This window comes from Myotis lucifugus, unplaced genomic scaffold (genome assembly GCF_000147115.1).
Source record: "Myotis lucifugus unplaced genomic scaffold, Myoluc2.0 scaffold_0, whole genome shotgun sequence".
NCBI lineage: Eukaryota > Metazoa > Chordata > Mammalia > Chiroptera > Vespertilionidae > Myotis > Myotis lucifugus.
The window spans coordinates 21,671,703-21,691,330 of record NW_005871048.1 but is presented as its reverse complement, the minus strand read 5'-3'; the positions used below and the strand labels follow the sequence as shown (position 1 = coordinate 21,691,330).

Below are 19,628 nucleotides of genomic sequence, written 5' to 3'. Positions count from 1 at the left end.
TGTTTACATTACTGGCAAGGTTGGGAAGAACAGTGTCATATTATTTCTAGGAAAATCACAGAATGAAAAAAAAATCAAGCTCATTCTAAAATATAAAGATCTGAATACTCAGGAATATGTTAGACTATGCCATTCCCACATTTCAGTCAAAACCAAAATGGAATCACTGGACAAATCTGCTACAACTGTACACATATTATTTAATAACAGTTTTTTGGAGGGCTGAAGGGGAAGGGATGCCAAGAAATGGGTATATTATGTTTAATCAAATAAAATGTTAATTATGCATTTAAAAATATCCAACGTTGGCTTACTTTAAGGAATAAAAGGTATTTAGCCTAGTTTCTGCCCTCAGCCATCTTTTAATTAGTAGCTATGTGGGCATTGGTCTTCACATTCCAATCTATGTGACCTCACATATACTAGGTATTATATAACCTCTCTGAGATCAAACTTTTTCTATAATTGAACCTATTAACACTAATTGGAATGATAATGGGGGGGAAAAGGAACGAAATATCTAAATATCCTCAGAATTGATTGCTTAGAGTTGGTAATAAATATTAGCTAATGTTTATCATTTTTACATGCTCTTTCCTCTTACAACCTATTGTGAGAGTCAAAAGAAAAGTAATCGAACAATTTAAAGAACATGTCAAATAGGAAGAACTTACTGAGCAACAGTGTGGAAAGAAAGATTATTTATAGGTCATTTAATAAACCATTTTGTTTGGAATTTAGGCACCCCTGAAACTAATTGGGGTTAGAATGGTTGATTTAATGGTTGATTTCATAACATCTTGAATATTAGGCAGAATAAATCTGATATAGTAGGCAATGTGAAAACTTTAGGAGCTCATAAATTTGGCCTAGTATACTTAAGAAGAATGATTTGGTGTGATGAACACACAATACAGTGTACAGATGATGTGTTGTAGAATTGTGTACCTGTATAATTTTGTTAACCAGTATCACCCCAATAAAAGAAGAATACGACATGTGTGAAAGGGAATTAGGCTCTACAATTAGAACTTTGAAATAGTTTACATATAAGGTAGCAAAGATCTTTTAATGTGATAAAACAGAAACTGTTTTATTTCTTTTGTATGTGATATATGCAACTCTCATAATGATCCCATGAGACAGAAACTGAGTTGTGGTAAATTGTACAAGCTTGTAAGTAGTAGAGATAGGTTTTAAGCTCTTAAATATTGTGCACCAGTTAATCCCTGTGAATGAAAAGTAAGAACTAGACCACGGAACAAATTTAGAGAATTCGGTCACAAATTCAGTTGCATTTGAATGTGATATAGCGGTGGCTTTTATCATCTCATTGATTTCATTGATTCACAAGTCGTGGGAAAGTCTAGTTGGCTAAGATAGAGGTTCAATCCTTCCTCACTCTCCCGTAATCACTCATGAATTCAAATAAAAATTCTACAGCAAAATTATTAGACTATATTCTCTTCCCTAAAAGAAGGAAATTGTCTTAGGTGAGAATATGAAGTAAAGTCTCCCTATTGAGTTTAATTTAGAAATAAATACATTTTTATTTTTCTTATCTTTTCTCTGTCTTTGGAAATTTATTTCTTACAAGAAGTGCCCATTATGAAAAACTACATATGAGCAAGTGGTATTGCTGAAAGGGCAAATATGCTTTAGCACTGGAACTCAGATCTTAACATAATGAGAGGATACTGAAACTATCTCAAAATATTCAGAGAGTACTGGAGGGCTATTAGTGACTTCAGTGAATTTAAATGTGATATAAAAATACAAGCATCTCCTCTGATATAAAGCAATGGATTAAAAGTAAGGCCTAAAAGTGAAGAATTATTCCAAGACTTTAGCTAAAGATACAAATTTGTCTCCATAGGCCTCTGCCTTAGACTCTCATGATTAACTCTAGCATATGAAAAGGCAAGAGTTGGGGAAATCAGGGAAGGTGGTTATACTAGTAGTCAGTTTTCCACTGAGTCCACATTTTTTTGTTACTCTTTACCTAAGGATATTTTTCCATTGATTTTTAGAGAGAACGGAAGTGGGAGAGACAGAGAAACATCAATGTGAGAGAGACACATATATTGGTTGATTTGAGAGAGACACATCAATTGGTTGCCTCCTGCATGAGCCCCCAACATGGGTCAGGGATGGATTCTGCTACCGAGTTACGTATCCTTGACCAGAATTGAACCCCAGACCCTTCAGTCTGAGGGCTGATGCTCTATCCACTGAGCCAACAAGGTAGGGTATGAGTCCACATTTTTAATCAAGCTCAAACTTAGCATTTATTATTCTTTTCCTTTGGTCCCAATTAATTTTGAGTGGTGTGACAACTTACAAGTCATCACATATTTTTCAAGAAAATAAAAAATAGAGGAGGGGTAAAAGGAATAATAGGAGAAGCACAAGAGGAAAAAGTAAGACATCAGAAGGATAACAATTTGCAAATATATTTCTCTCCATTAAAAATAAGGTCTCATAGCCTCTAGATATCAATGTGTGGTTGTGTGCACTAAGTGATTTTTAAGGTAAAAGCTTTAACTGCTGTTCTCTATCTGGAACTTCACAATATATTTATAAAAGTTCATAAACTTCATGAGCATTGTGAAAAACATATTGTTATACTACATGAATTTTCAAAGTAATTTAAATATGAGCTATTCATTTTATCCTTTATTATAATTAAGAAATTGCATGTGATTGTTTTATTTTTCAAAAAATAAATTATGAATTATTATAAATGTCATGTTCCTTGAAATAGCATATAGAATGAATACTAAGCATACCCTCTTAATCCTTTATAATTAAATAAGTAGGATAATTTTAATTTTTCTGAAAGGTGCGAAGGGTAATTTCTGACTGTTGTTGAGAAATTTCTTATTCATTGTCTTGGCAAAATCCATGACTGGGATATTTAAGACAAGATGGTAGGAAACCAAGAAAGAATTTTTAGAATGTATTTTTTAGGCTCTCTTGTCATAATCAGGGAACTAGACTACTCCATTGATCAGTGGTTTCTGGGTAGTTACTGAGTAGTTAGTGGTTACTGTTTTATAGAAGGAAAAACTGAATCAGCATGGGTTTATGTTCTTAAAAATTGATGTGCAATAAAAAAAAGAAAACAAAATTCCTGAAATATTATGGCTGATACTTTAATCATCCATGCCAGAAGACCATGGCAGAGAAACCATAACTTTTTCTCTTTGCCAATTTATGGAGTTAATAAACTATGTACAACGGGGTCATCACATTGTTTGCAAGAAACATCTGAGTTTTCTAACTTTTAGTGACTACCCAGAAAACAGGTCACACAGTACCATTGCCTTGACATTTAATTTTCTTGTTTGTCAAATTATAAATATATTTCTTTTTACCTTTAAAAAAATACTATCTAAGGTAGAGAAATGACTTCTAACTTAGTACATATGATTTATTTGACACTTGGTTCTAGAAAGACAGTAAGTTTAATGCCCAGAAGACTTAGGCATTCTGATACCAATCAAGCATTCAGAAAAGTATCATATCATGGATAAAATAAATGCTTTATTTTTTGTTATCATAAGGTAGGCCAAGGCAACTTCACATTCATTACATCATATTTATTCTAAGTGGATCTTTCTCATGCCATCTTTTAGTAGAAAGTCATATTTTGGACTTGGTTGAAAGGTCTTGATATCTATAATTATTTAATATTCCATATTGGATTTATTACAAAGTGCTAAAAATTCCTCTTAGAATATTTATCCTGAATATATTCTTTATTTCTATTGATATTTTATCAGTTTAGGCACCACCATATTTCTTTGAACTATCATTATAATAATTTCTTAATTATTTTTCAAACTATTAGCTAAACCCATAGGTGGCATTAATTAAAGTTGGGGTCATTTATTAGCAATTTTTAATAAATGATAAAGAACAGAATGGATTATAATAGAAAACGAAAGATTTCTTGCACATAATTTTCTTGCACATAATCTTACTATGCATCTTTATTATACATTTTGGAAAATATTGCTCTAACCAGTTCTTTAATACAAGTACTCCAACATTTTCATTCTGTTTCAAGGATGGTATCATCTTACTAAAATGGACATTTGATAATGTTACTGTCCTAACCAAAAATCTTCAGTGATGTCAGTTTACAGCTTTATAACTTGTCCCTACCCTTACTTTCCAGAATTTTCTCTATACAACCCCCATTACTTATGTTACATATGAATGACATCAGACTACCCCACATACTTATCTGTGTCCCTTTATTTATGACTACAGGCCCAGTGCACAAATTTGTGCACCATTGCGGTCCCTCGGCCTGGCCTGCAGGATGGGACCAAAACCAGCTCTCTGACATCCCCCGAGGAGTCCTGGATTGTAAGAGGGCACAGGCCAGGCCAAGGGACCCCACTAGTGTACAATCAGGGCTGGGGAGAGACGCAGAAAGTTGGCCAGCCAGGGAGGGACCACAGGAGGGCTCCAGGCAGGTCCAGCCCATCTCGCTCAGTCCTGATTGGCCAGACCCCAGCAGCAAGCTAACCTACCAGTCGGAGCATCTGCACCCTGGTGGTCATTGCACGTCATAGCAAGCAGTTGAGTAGCCTTAGTATATCATTAGCATATTATACTTTGATTGGTTGAACGGCCAACAGGTCAACAGGACACTTAGCATATTAGGCTGTTATTATATAGGATAATATATTTGCCTGAAATGACCTCCCTCAGGACACTCTAACCTCTTATCTGAAAAAATGTCATAACTATTGTTAAAACTCAAAGGCTATTATCTATTGCAATGATTTCTTTGTTAATTGCTTCCATTGTAGTGTTCAAAATACTTAGTTATTCTACTATGTATTAAATTCTGTCATATCTAGTTGCTTGTAGAGAGTTCATATAGTTAATGAAATTAGTAGAGGTAGCCATAGTAATATCAATGACAGTTTCTCTGTGTATTCTGTGTATGAGAAATGAGAACTATTTACAATGGTATTTGATCTCTCTAGTCTTCTCGGCGTACCGCTGATGCTCTAGAGCAGGTCTGAAAACATGCAGGCCCTTGGACCAGAGATTAACATATCTCTGGAAAATGGGTAATTTCGCTTATCTGTTTCCCTATTTATAGGGGGCAGCCTCTCATGGGACAGTGATGATCAATGCCAGACAACAACAACAAAATCCACTACCTGGATGGGCCCCCAGGCTGTCAGTTTGTGAGCTCTGCACTAAATCTTCTGATTCCCTGGACAGTAACTTCAATCTTTATTTTTAAATGTTAGTTCTATTCAATATGTTAAAGATGTTCCATTAGAAAGTTGATATAGTGTGTGTTTTGAGAGTTGAACTAAGGAAAACAAACATGTGTTAAGCTGCATTTTAACCACAGGTGCTAACTAAAATAGACCAAAAATCATTTTTTAAATCATCCCTTCAAGTTGGAATTATTTAAAATTAAACAGGAAATACAAACTATTTCACTGATATACCTACTTTAGGTGACTATTGTTTTCTGAAAGCAGAACCATCATCATTCAGAACAAATTAGGAAACTAGAGAAGTTCTAAAAGCTGATTTTAAAAAAACATCCTGATCTTTTAAAACACTCAAAAGTCAAAATTTACCCATTAGAAAAGATGGTAGATAAGGATAGCAAGTGGGGGGAAAAACCTACAGTGCTTAGCATTCTTCAATTGTTAGGGTCCCTCCCTCCTTTTATTTTATTAAAGTACTAGAGGCCCGTTGCACAAAGATTCATGCAATAGACCGTCTTTCCCCTGGCTGCCAGCACCAGTTTTCCTCTGGCACCGGGGACCCAGACCTTCACTCTGGCCACTGCCTTCCATCTTCGCTCTGGACACAGTCTTTGCTGCAGCTGAAGTCTTCAGTCTTTGCTCCTAGCTCTGGCCGGAGTATTCATTCTCCGGCCAGAGCTGCTCCTGTAGCTCCTTCCGCCCCCTAGCCTCCCCCTCATAGCTTGATTGCTGCTTCGCCTGCAGACCTCGCTGATGGGCTCCTGGGTCCTGGGGGGCCACCTTGCTTGCAGCCCGGCTTTCTAATCACGATCACGATCACAGGCAGCAGGCAAGGTGGCTCCTGGGTCCCGGGGTGCCGCCTTGTCTGTGGCCTGGCTTTTCGGAGGCTCTTGGGGTTGCACACGGGGGCCTGGATGACAGCCCCCAGTGTCCTGCCCTGCCTGCAGTATGCAAATTAGCCGCCATATTTGTTGGCGGTTAATTTGCATAACGCGCTGATCAGCCAATGGCGATGGTAGTGAAGATACGGTTAATTACCATGTTTGTCTATTATTAGATAGGATTACAGATTCAGTTTTTGGTTTGTAAAAATGAAACTTGCAGTTCTAGCTAAATCCAGATAAATGTTCTGCCTTTTATTGAACATCACATAAAATATTGAAATATTCCTAAAAGTATATTGTACATTACAATTGTCCAAGACTTAAAAATTAAAGAATATGTTAGATAATTAAAGAATAGATAAAAATATTTTAATATAAAATGCACAAAATTAAGCTTCTCAGATATTAATAGTTTCCTTAAATACATATAGAAGATCATGCCTGGAGAATTTTAAAAATTAAAATGAAGGGCAAGGCATGTTAAGAAATTGGGTAGGATTTTTATTAATGATCTCAATCATATAGGCTAAAGAGCATCATGAAAAACACATCCACACTATACTTTGCTAAGATGATAAGCACAAAGAATAAAGGCAAGAATGTGCATAAAAATATGACAGTCCTCAAAAGGAAATTATTTTTCCTCTCCCAAAAGAAACTGCCTTACAACTTAAATTCTTTCATTTTATAATTAACTAGAGGCCTGTTGCACAAAAAGATTCATGCAATAGGCCTTCCGTTCCCCTGGCTGCCGGCACCGGTTTTCCTCCGGCACCCGGGACCCAGGCCTTCGCTCCGGCCGGAGCCGCCTTCAAGCCTTCGCTGCTCCAGCCGGAGCCGCCTTCAGTCTTGGCTCCACCGCTTTGTGCCTACATATGCAAATTAACTACCATCTTTGTTGGCGGTTAATTTGCATATCTCGCTGATTAGCCAATGGGTGGTGTAGCAAAGGTACAGTCAATTACCATGTTTGTCTATTATTAGATAGGATTTCTTCTGTCTCCCTGGTAGCAATACTGTTTCTAGCTTTATTATTACTGCTATTGTACTATTTTCTTATTTCTTTACACATGTCCGTTTGTTCCATCAGACTGAAAATTCCAAGAGAGATAGACCACATAATTTATCTTTGTATCCCAAAAACCTCCTGAGGTCCTTCAGAACTTGGCATTTAGTGGCTGCTTGCTCATTGTTTGTTTAAGAAAGAAATATCTGTTGAATAATGCAACCACAGATTAATGAAACTACCACTTTCATTATTAAACTTCAAATAAATATTTTATTTTTAATAAATATATTTAGGTGACATACACTTAATGTCAAAGATCAAAGTAGTACTCAAAAATAATTATGGGATTCTAATTTTGAACATCTTTCCTAAACTATTTATGAATCTCAGCAGAAATATTACTCCCAATTCTTTATAGGCTCACTATGCTTTTGTCTCAAGGCTGTGTTGTTCAGTCCAATATAATTTGCTAACCATTATGAAAGCTAATAGTTACTACCTACCTTATGCCAAATACTACACATATTTAAGTTATTCAAACCTAAAGAATAGCCATACAATTGAGTATCAGTAATCATATTTTACAAATAAGGTGGGAAAACGCTTCAGATTACAAATCTTCAGAGCTGGGAGTTGAACCCAACTTTAAATCTGAAACATTAAAAATCCAAAAATTATTGTACAATATTTCGGTATCAAGTGATTTTGATTATCCAAAATACAGTCTCTCTCTCTCTCTTTCTCTCTCTCTCTCTCTCTCTCTCTCTCTCACACACACACACACACACACACACACACACACACAAACACACACACCATAAACAAGACACCTGACATTAAAGAGAGAATACTTAAAACTACAGGCTACAAAACTCTACAAGGTGAATTTTTATATTTGTTAAAAAACAAATATAATGCTTAAGATCACTCAGGTAGTGTCAGAGTTGAAATATGAGTCCAATTCTCCTAACTCCTAGTACAGCATCCTACTTGTCCATACTCCAGATTTTAACATAATTTTTAAAATGAAAGTTACTTTCATTCCCAATTTATTTTTTGACTTTATAATTCTTTTTTTAAGGTTTTTTTTATTTTTTTTATTGCTTAAAGTATTACAAAGAGTATTACATATGTCTCCTTTTTTCCCCCCCTTTGACCTTCCCCCGGCCTCCCCTAACCCCAGTGTCTTGTGTCCATTGGTTATGCTTATATGCATGCATACAAGTCCTTCGGTTGATCTCTTACACCCCCCCAACCCTCCCCGGCCTTTCCGCTGTAGTTTGACAGTCTGTTCGATGCTGCTCTGCTTCTGTATCTATTTTTGTTCATCATTCCCAATTTAAAAGCATTATTTGTGTTCACTGCATGAAAAAATACACACACACACATAAACGTCGGTACCAAAAACAGAAATTAAACTAATTTTCCAACAGAAAGCACTTGTAAGTTTCCCTGTAAAAGACAATCACTGTTAATATTTAATAACATACTGAGTGCTATTATTTAAAAAAAAAGTTTCCAATAATGGCATGAGTCAAATTATATTCTGAAAATATTATTTTCTGTGGTTCCAAGAATTTCAGTGATTGCCAGTGAAGTAGATATGGGAAGTGGGAGGTCTTATCTTCCAGAGAAATGTCAACAACATAGTAAATGATGTTGATGTGAAATAACTTCTCTATCCTTGTGATAACACTTGTATTTACTGTTTCTTTACATACTTTGAACATACTGTGACTTTCCAAGTTCCTGACCTTTCAATAATCTGTATGAATCATTAAAAATTACCCTTATTTTTCTTTGGCTAAGAAGTTATACTTTCCTGATTTTAAGTCTTACTAGTTGCCTGCAAACATGATGAGAAAAGGCAATACTCTGGGACCCAAGGAAACAAACAGCCAGATCAGATGATGCAGTATGAAGTGGAAATATTATTTCTACAAGTTGACTGATGAGGAGGAAATATATTTATAAAACATGGCAAACAGAAGGAAAAAAATCTAAACAACAATGCAAGTTGACAGGACTTATTCCAAAGGTATATATTGAATCATAGGAAAATAGAGTCATGGAGTTTCAGATACAGAAAGGAATTTATGACTCCATCTAGTTCATCTGCCGCATTTGGCATATCTGGAAATTGAAACCCAAAATGGTTTACCTTATTGTTCAAAGTCACATAGCTATATTTAGCAGCAATGCCAGCAGGGGATCCAGGTTTCTAAACTCTCAAATAAGTATCATTTAATTTATACTTCATGGGAGAATACGCACTGCTTAATAACAATGGCCATTTAACTGAAAACATTTACATTTTCTGTGTACCCAGGTCACAGATACAATTTTCCTAGCATGAATATTAATACTATGCCATCAGAAAAAGAAAACTTTATATTTCTTTAATAACTAATTTATATTTGGGTTTATAATAGCTCCTTTCACATGTATTATCTCATTTTATTTCTAAAATTAAAGGTAGGGATTATTTTCTTCGTATTAAATATGAAGATTCTGGGGTTTAGAGAAGCAAACAAATCACTTAAGATTGAATATAATATATAATGAAAAAGCTGAAACTTGCAATCACATCTACCTAATTGGTTGAGGTGTTAGCTCCCTAGAGAGAAAAGGTCTTGAGTCTCCCGTACACTTAGCTATCTTTAGAATACTTAGACATTCTTTTGACACTCAATAAGTATGCAATAAAAGAAAGAAATTCTCACAGATGGTCCATAGACCACAACTGGAGAAACTGTTCAACACTAAAAAGTCAGCTTGGTTTTTTATTTTTTATTTCTTTGATTTTTTAAAAATTGTTTTTCCCCCCCAGTTTTAATGTGAATATAGTTGACAAATAATATTGTGTAAGTTTAAAGTGTACAACATGATGTTTTGGTATACGGATATATACTGTGAAATGATTGCCAGAACAAGATTAACACATTCATCACCTAAGATAGTTGTGATATTTGTATGTGTGTGGTTTTATTTGTTGTTCAATTGGTTTTGTTAGCCTACACATTCTTTTTCTTTCTTTCGTGGTAAGTTCTCAAAATTTGAAATGTCCTCTAATTGAGACAATATCTCACTGGTCTTCATGTTTCAGAGTAAACATGAAACTAAAAATCTATGGATCTAGTATAACACTGACTGTTATTTCTAATTGAAAAAGATAAATATTTTGAATTGTAATTTGAAAATAAAGTGTTGGACTTTGAGTAGGTGAGGGGAAAAAAAAAGCTCTGTTGTTGCTTCTTTCTCCAACTTATTGTGTACACTTGGGAAAGTCACTCAAAACTCCCTATGGAAAAATACAGTTTGTTAGCCTAATCCTAAGTACCTCAGATGAAACCTTTGCATTTGGCTTTGGAGTACATATTTTGGGCCTATGTTCACATACAGATGAGTTTGATAGATGAAAAATAACAAATACCTTAAACCCAAATAATGGAATATTATTTGGAGTCTTCATTTTCTGTCGTCTCCCCAAAGTGTTACATTTTAAAGTGAAGCATACTCATATTCATTATCGTTTCCACTTTCCATTTATTTTACTATTCATATATCATTCATTGGCTTTCCTAATTTGCTTCCAAGTGATCCCCACTGTCACTGTCTTACTTTGTCATTCATTATTTTTACTTTTAAACTCTTCAGTATTACTACGTTTGTCTTCCACTAGTTTATTTATCACCTAGATGTCTTTCGAAGTTTAAATGTGGTCACACCATTCCTAAACTGAGTGGCTTCACAGACCTTATGCAAAATTAAGCCCAACCCCTTTAGGAAGGAATAACCTGTCTCCCGGCCTCCTTCTCCAACCTAGCCTGCTTCCGTTTGTCCACACAACCCTTTATTCCCGCATGCTGACACTACTTCTGGACCTGGGAAAGCCACCTGTCCCCAGGCCCAGGTCCCTTTGCACATCATAGATCCAGTGTGGACTAGGTCTCACGCTCTTTCTTTTCCTTTCTATACTCGCCTCTTCAGCCTTCATTACCCAACTCAAGTGCTGTCTGTCTCAGGAAATCATTCTTGGCCATCCCCTTATGTCTCACCTGTGCCTTGTTACCAGTGCCTACTTCTCTGCGTAACTCTAATAAAGCAATAAGCACATTATTAGTTCATTATTTTATCGCCTTCACTAGACTGGGATCATCTCAATGTAGAGACTGCTCTTCGTTTCTGTATCTCTACTTCCTAAAATAGGCAAATAAAAGAGCAAAGGAGTTAATAAATTATAAGGAAGATCAAAGCAATGTTATCTATCACTGGAAACAATGGTTACTGGAACCTTTGCATTTGGCTTTGGAGTACATATTTTGGGCCTATGTTCACTTACAGATGAGTTTGATAGATGAAAGATAACAAGTACCTTAACCCCAAAACTGAAGCCACACTTTGAAATCTATGTAAGGACCGATCAATTGCCTATTTACCAATGCTCATTTGATGTCAGGAAAGGATGATCTCTATAATATTGTACATTAATATAAATCATACCATATAAGCTTGGTTTATCATCTTACTCTGTCCAAATACTCTGACTTGGATTTTATCATATTTTGCCTCTTCTAGTAGTTTCCTTATCGATTGCTCTTTCTTATCTTTGATTATTTATTACATGGTCCTTCCATCTGCAAATATGCTCATTCTTCTGTACCTCCAAATCCGTTCCTCTCTGGCTTATAGCAACAGCAAAAAAACCTCAACAAAAACAAGCCAAGAAACCAAAAAACTCTAAGGTTCTTTCTTGAACTACAGGATACCATGTAAATGCTTTAACATGGTGTAATAATCCTTCTTTATTTAAGCCCCAACCCCTTGCCATTTCCCCTTTCATACTGTTGCTCATTATGAATGTGGTAATAGAATGGTCACAAACTCTGCTTTATCCAAAGACCACGGAAACCATTTGTCTTTGTGCTTACTGGTCCCTGTGCCTTAGATTCCTCTTTTCCTGAATGACTAATCATCCAGGTCTATGATGATTTACTTGTCCTTTCTTGTCAGGAACTATAAAATGCCTTTCTACTTAAACAGTTATACACATTTGCATAGGTTCTTGGAACTGAAAATACTGAGTAGAGAAACATACTATTTTTAAGACTTGTTCGAAATTATCAACTTGATTTTTAGAAAAGTTTAATCAATTTACATTTTTAAAGTGTTTTACAGGAGTTCCAATATCACTGCAACTTTGTACTGAATATGCAGGTCTTTAAAGTTCTTGTTGGACTGATAGAAGAGTAACTGTATCTGTTTATAATACTCTAGTTTTAGAAAGAAGAATAAGCATTTTAAGAAAATGTTTCAAAACTTAAAATACTTTATCAGTCATTGTCATTTCCATTTTTAAAATTATCTACTGTAAATAAAATTTCTTTATCCAAGGAGTGACAAGGTTGGAAGAAAAAAGTTAGAGCCTTACCTCACATCACAAGAAATAAGAAATTCCATATTTAGTTTGAAGATGACTTTTTAAATTTTATTTTGTTATATTTTTCATAACCTTTTATACCCTCTATGTCCTCTACCACCTCCATCCATTCCCTTCCACCCCCATAATCACCACACTTAAATTTTTAAAATCATAAATAATAAGAATAAAATAAAAATTCTGATTTCTACCTATATTTTAAAATTAATATATATCACAAGGATAATTAGTTTAAGAAATGTTAAAATTTCACTAAAAATATGAATAATATATTAAGTAAAAATAAGGTAGAAAATATATGCAGCAATATCACATAACCAATGTTGTTATCCCTAAAATATAAATTACCTTTTCTAATCAATAAAAATTTTAAAAAATCTTTATAATTCCCTGAACCTGGATCCCTATCAGAAAATTAGCTGTTTTCAGTTAAAACATTTGAGTTAAGAACAAACATATTCTGAGAGTGGCTGAAAAAGCCATTTTGTGAACACACAGAAAAGCAGGCATTTTTTTCTCTCTCCTAGAAAAGAGTCTATTTTGATGTAAGAGAGTAGGCATTCATAGAAGATCAAGAGGATGATTTAAAGTTTGCTGTAAATTATCCACTAGTGGAGAATGAAATTTGATTGAATTATAAAACCACATTGTATCAATCAAGGCAAGTCAATTCCTCCATCTTTTTCTTTTGTGAAACTTATCATCTCTTCTCTTAGGAAGCTACATCATCATAAAGTAAAACCTGTGTCTTATTTCTTTAGTTTCCTGAAGAAATATATACATTCACTACAACTATTTCCAATTTTATATATTTGGATTTTATAGACACTCCTATCTGTTTGAGCAGTGTTCCTGTGTCTGCATTTCATATTATTCAGCAGCAACTATACACATATCTGATAAATATGGGGAAAGTTTGTCCTTTGTTTATATCAGACAATGAGAATTTCTATTTCTAGTCCATGGACATTGCTACTAGGAAATGCAGTGACAAATTTAATTTTTAACTACAACATTCAATTCAAACAAGATGTGCTTTAGTATCAATCATTAACTTTACAGTTTATGCATTTATTTACTATATTTTTCCATCTGAATCTTAGAAAAACACTTTGAAATAATAGGTATATTGTTATTAATACCACTAGAGAGTGGAAGTAATGATGTTTAGAATCTTAAGACAGCCGAAACCGGTTTGGCTCAGTGGATAGAGCGTCGGCCTGCGGACTGAAAGGTCCCAGGTTCGATTCCGGTCAAGGGCATGTACCTGGGTTGCGGGCACATCCCCAGTAGGAGATGTGCAGGAGGCAGCTGATCGATGTTTCTCTCTCATCGATGTTTCTAACTCTCTATCTCTCTCCCTTCCTCTCTGTAAAAAATCAATAAAATATATTTAAAAAAAAAAAAAGAATCTTAAGACATTTGTCCAATATTATGTTTCTAGTAATTGTCAGGAACCCAATTTTCTGATCCTTAATATCTAGGACATTTTATTAAACTACTCTTCATATTCCTGTATTTTCTTTTTCATTGTAAGGGTTTAAATGAACTTTACTTACATGTTAAATTTGGAATTCAGTGTTGTTAAATCTAAGATAATACATGAATAAGAATCAAATTGTTTTCAAATCCTACATTACTTCTTTAATTTAATAAATAAATAACATATATCTTGTACCAATTTCGGGACTAGATGATTAAGACACAGGGCAAATAAGTAAATTTGTTGGAGAGGTCAGCTTGCCTAGAGCATTGACCAGGCATATTGAGCTGTTCAGTACAACCCAAACCTTAATGCACATAAAAATCACCTGAGCTCTCTGCTCAATGCTCATGCAGACGCAGTAGCTCCAGTACAAGTTCAGAGATTCTGTGTTTCTAACAAGCTTCCAGGTGATATCGATGCTGGTAGTTGAGAACTGTGATTTGAGCAGCAAAGATTTACTTATATGAATGTGGATATATTTAAATGGATATTTTAACTATCTCTCATTGCTATTCTTATATTTTTAGGGGGGAAAAATATGAACCAAGAGGAAATTAGGAGGGAATTTGTCAAGCATGGCAGGAACTGAGAAACAAAAGAAAAAAGGGGACACTTAGAAGAAAGTGGTCTAGGCTAAAGGGAAGATGGGAACAATAGAGAATGGGAAAATGGAAGGCACAATAAAGGCACATTCAAGACTTCAGTTTATTTGTCAACATGGCAAGTCAGCATACTTTTTTTTATCACTAGCGGCCTGGTGCATGAAATTCATGCACTCAGGGAGGGAGTCTCTCAGCCTGGCCTGCGCCCTCTCGCAGTCAGGAGTCCTCTGGGGATGTCTGACTGACGCAGAAGCGGGAGAGGCTCCTGCCACCGCCAATGCGCTCGACAGCCGTGAGCCCGGCTTCTGGCTGAGCAGAGCTCCCACTCTGGGAGCACACTGACTACCAGGGGACAGCTCCTGCATTGAGTGTCTGCCCCCTGGTGGTCAGTGCGTGTCATAGCAACCGGTTGTTCCACCATTCGGTCGATTTGCATATTAGCCTTTTATTATATAGGATTATATTGCTCTGTTTCACATTTCGGTATACATATTTCATTTATTCAGTGAATTTCCTAAAAAACTAAACAAGCAAAAAATTCTATTCATATATATAAAGTGGGAATTAAAAATTACTTTTATGATACCATCACAATCCCATGTCTACTGTTGTTGTCTTCATTTAATTAAAAGTTAACCAAGCACATGACTCATCAAATATCTGTTTACCATCAATAACAAACCAACAGGAGTGTTTAATTATGTGTGAAAACTCAAAAATTAAAATATACTAACAAACACAAATACTACATAAAAGAATAATGAAGACAATTTGGCCTAATATATCAAATGTAAACTTGTTAAATTATGTTCTTGAAATCTGCTAAATAATTATCAGTATAAAGTAAACTTAACTTACATCTATTACATCACTGCATATTAATGTTCATAATGTTTGTAAATAAATAAAGTATTATAATATAGTTCCTTTAAAGAGAATTATGAATATAACTAAGTGAATTAATTCATTCACACATATAATTTTTCATACTCATGAATTATTTAATATTTAATAAATATAAAGAATATCAATAACATTTTTCCTATGTAGTATTAAATATAATAAAATTGCCATTTGATAAAAAATGCTGGTATGAATCTTTTCTTTCAATGATATAATAATTTTATATTTCAGGGTAAATGTAAATTTGGATGTGACACAGAAAAAGATATCATAGATAAATATTTGTTTGGGCTTTCAATAATCCTTAATATTAATGTTAGGTCTAAACATTTCTGCCAGCTTTGTACTTCTAAATTAAACTTCTTTGAATAAATTAAAATCTTTAGGAAAAAAAGAAAGCTCACCTTATTACAAAATTGTGACTATCAATCTCCTTTCCACATTCACTATCCAGCAGAATGCCAGAGTTTCCCACAACTGCACATGTCTTAAATCTGCGGTTCTTCATCGGTGACACTTCAGGGAGCAGGCTATGCAGATCCTGAGAAATATTTAGTGTCCGGCGCCTGTCAAGCACATAGTGGATGACGTCACCAGGCTTAAAACTGCTCTTGACCACCGAGACATCTCGTTCTGCATCTAGGAAACGAAGAATGTTCTTCCTATATTTGAAATACAAAGTTTTCTATTAATGACAACATATCAAAGAACTGGTGATATAACTTACAAAGTACCATATAATGAAATGTAAATTGGTAAATTACTAATCTTAAATTGTAAGTTGGTAATTAAAGCAGCCTATTAGTTAAATGGATTCTATAGGAAATAGAGTATATGTTTTAAAAATCATTTGCACATAGTTTCTCAATGATTTTCTAAATAAGCACGGTATCTGCACCTATTTGTGAAATGGCAAAGCCCCTCATCTACCAAAATATACAGAAAAATTAGTTTAATAAATAAAATGCAATTGTCATGACTTGCTTTTGCATAATTAACATTCTACTAGTGTTAATTAATGTTCTATAGTTATCTATTTTGTTTAATATTGTCTCCTTAAGGTGAACAGAAATAACATGAAATTGTTTGGAATTACACCTTAATAAACTCTATTAAAATAATTGAACCCTCCAATGAACTTATATACATTTACCCAAATTATGTGTATGTTACAATTATTTGAAGAAAAATTAAAACTATAGCACTATATGTATATGAAAGCTTTCTTTTGAGCGCAAGGATCCAGGAAGTAATATGGGTACATTTGATGAAAAGATAGATAAAACACTGGACTCATGCATGGCAGCGATAGCTAATTGTTCCTTAGCGTTCTTTCTCCCCTTCTTCCTTTTAGTATTTGAATCCTCTAAGTTTTAATTGAGCACATAGATGGTCAACTAGAACATTTCCAAGTTTTCAAATCCAAGTGCAGCTGGGTTTGGTCATGTAGTCTGTTTTCTTAAATGGTATACGAGTGAATCATGAACATAACTATTGGAGAGAAAAATAAATTTTCAACTTGTTTAATTAATCCACTATATTTTAAGGTCTTTTGAAAGAAAGCTTAGCCTAACCCACAACTAATGAAGAAATTAATAAAAGATGTGAGATGCCACATAAACATATATACATATGGTAAGTTTGATGATGGAAAATGAAAATATAGATACAGTAGGCTAGAAAGGTAGTGACCCTTGGCATGAATACAGCAAAGCTCCTGATAAAAACTACTATCTGCAATAATTTGGGAGTCATAATCTATACGTAAAAACCTGTTATTCTTGAAGAATTGGTTTAAAAGTGTTTATATGTTGCTTGTTCCTTTGAGCAAGGCACTAAAAGATTGGCAAAGTTAGGCGTGATGTAGCCAAATTGCAAGTTGAGATGGAAAGGATAATCTCTGGTAATGACCTACAATCTAAACCATGTGAAAATCTAGTAATTGGGACCTCCCCAATGTTCCTAATACCCCAGTGAGCAAAAGATGCAACTATAAATTAGAGCCATCCTAGCAGCAAGAGGAATATTGCCTTTCCATCTAAGTGTAATCATTCAAATGAGGTCAGAGTAGCTGCCATTAAATTGAGGGAACCAAAACACTGAAGAGTCCTGTTCAGAAGATATTTTGGGGTGAGTTTAATTATACCAGGAACTAACTACAAAGAGTGTAATACATTTTTGAGGGAATTATATCACCAAAGACACTACGCACTTGGTCTACAAAGTCTGGGATTGCTTATCCTTAAACTACCAAACATATACCAGCTAGAAACAATTTGAGAAAGCTCTTTTCTAGATTGAGAATTGGATATTATTTACTAAAGTGTACTATTGCAGCTGGTATACAATGCCATTATTATAACATTCAAGATATGACAGACATATTTTTCCTCTGGTGCTGTTACTATTTAAGCTCCCTAACAATCCATATACTTTGTTACAAAATATGGGTGTCCTCCCATCAACCCACCAAAAGAGCAATTCATCAAATCATACAAGAGCTAGAAGCATGACTAGCAAAGAGGGAAGAAAATAAGTCCCAATTTAATGTGTTGTATAATTAGAAAACCAGGGATTAAAAACTTTATTTGCCAGATTTGTATAAGGGCTATATATGTCTATCATCTCTCTGAAAAAGAAAATGATTTTTTGAAAAAATTTTCTCAAACATTTGGAATATTAGGTGCATAAAGAGTGGAATTTGTACAGGAAAATCTGTATAAATGCACTACAATGAAATTTTAAAATTAATAGAAACATTATCAGACACTATAATAATTTATTTTAACAAAGTACAAATTATATGAGAAGGAAACACCCAATGAATTTAGCAACTGTAGGGCATAGGAATTGCAGAAAATTGAGAAGTCTTTCATTTCATTAAGTAAATATGATTCTTAACAAAAGTTAACAACTAGCACCAAGAGCTACAATCCATACAAACTTTTATACAGTCTTATTAGCTACAATTTATTTATTTAAGGAAAAAAAGTAATACTTGGACACTTGTATTTCAACACAAAAATGTTCATTTCCTGTGAAAACGACAAGACTGGCTCTAAAGTAAAGACTGCACGGATGTGGTCAGATCACCAAAGGCGATATTATCATTTTCCTTTGAACAGAATGCGAAGGGGCTGCAGTAGATACCCGAAGATGTACTCACAAGTACGCAAGTAGAAGTGAATAGATTTCAGGTTCAGATTTGAAGGAAGAATCTTTAGAGCCTGGAAATCCCTTTCGTCATGAAAAAAAATTAACAGCTAAATGCTTGACAGCTGATTGCAAGAGGGTGTGAGAGGGACTTTCACATAACAGAACCTTTGTCATGTGATCAAAAGCAGTAAAAATATTTTCAAGCAGTAAGTCTTCTAAATTCCTGAGTATCAATGAGCATGTTTAATTTATTTATTCAGAGAAAAGTTGGTATAACAAAGTGGATTATTAGAGTTCAGAAACGTTTTGAAAAACATCATAATGTCCTACTCTTGGAAGAAAAGAATGCTTAATGAGATATATAATTATTAAGTACAGATGATAAAATTGTGTGTGTTCCTCCAATACTGTTATAGCCTCAACAGTTGTGTTTTTTTTTTTTATTGGCAGCAGTAAAAATAGTAAAAGTATTTTCCAAGACAGAATAAAGACACCAATTTACATAGGCTAATCAAAATATGAGTTTGTAGGCAAAACTCAGAATGATTGTATAGTATTTGTTTTTAAAACTGAAGGGGAAGGGAAAAGACCTTGAGGGTCTCTAGTTTGTTCTTTTTCTTATATCGAACCAAACTTTTAGTCAGTCTTTTTATCTGAGCTAAGATTCCTGATGAAGGATGCAAGTAAGACTGAAAGTAATTACTTAGCGAATAATATTTTGATTTTGATGCTTATTTTTTAAAACAATGAGTAATGTTAGTTCTTTCTTTTTCTCCTTAGCAGGTTATAGGCATTTTGTTGTTGCTGTTGTTAATCCTCACCTGAGGATATTTTTCCATTGATTTTCAGAGAGAGTAGAAGGGAGGGGGAGAGACAGAGAGAAACATTGATGTGAG

At 34.3% G+C, this 19,628-nt stretch overlaps 1 protein-coding gene across 1 annotated transcript in view; it reads right to left on the bottom strand.

Annotated features, from left to right (window-relative positions):
* Positions 1-19,628, bottom strand: part of ST8SIA4 (ST8 alpha-N-acetyl-neuraminide alpha-2,8-sialyltransferase 4) — an 89,814-nt gene that overhangs the window by 53,943 nt on the left and 16,243 nt on the right. Inside the window, exons 3-4 of the mRNA XM_006081188.3 lie at positions 15,981-16,238; positions 9,723-9,734 (exon numbers count right to left, since the gene is read on the bottom strand). Coding sequence (XP_006081250.1) covers positions 9,723-9,734; positions 15,981-16,238 — 270 coding nt within the window. The remainder of the gene's footprint in view (positions 1-9,722; positions 9,735-15,980; positions 16,239-19,628) is intronic.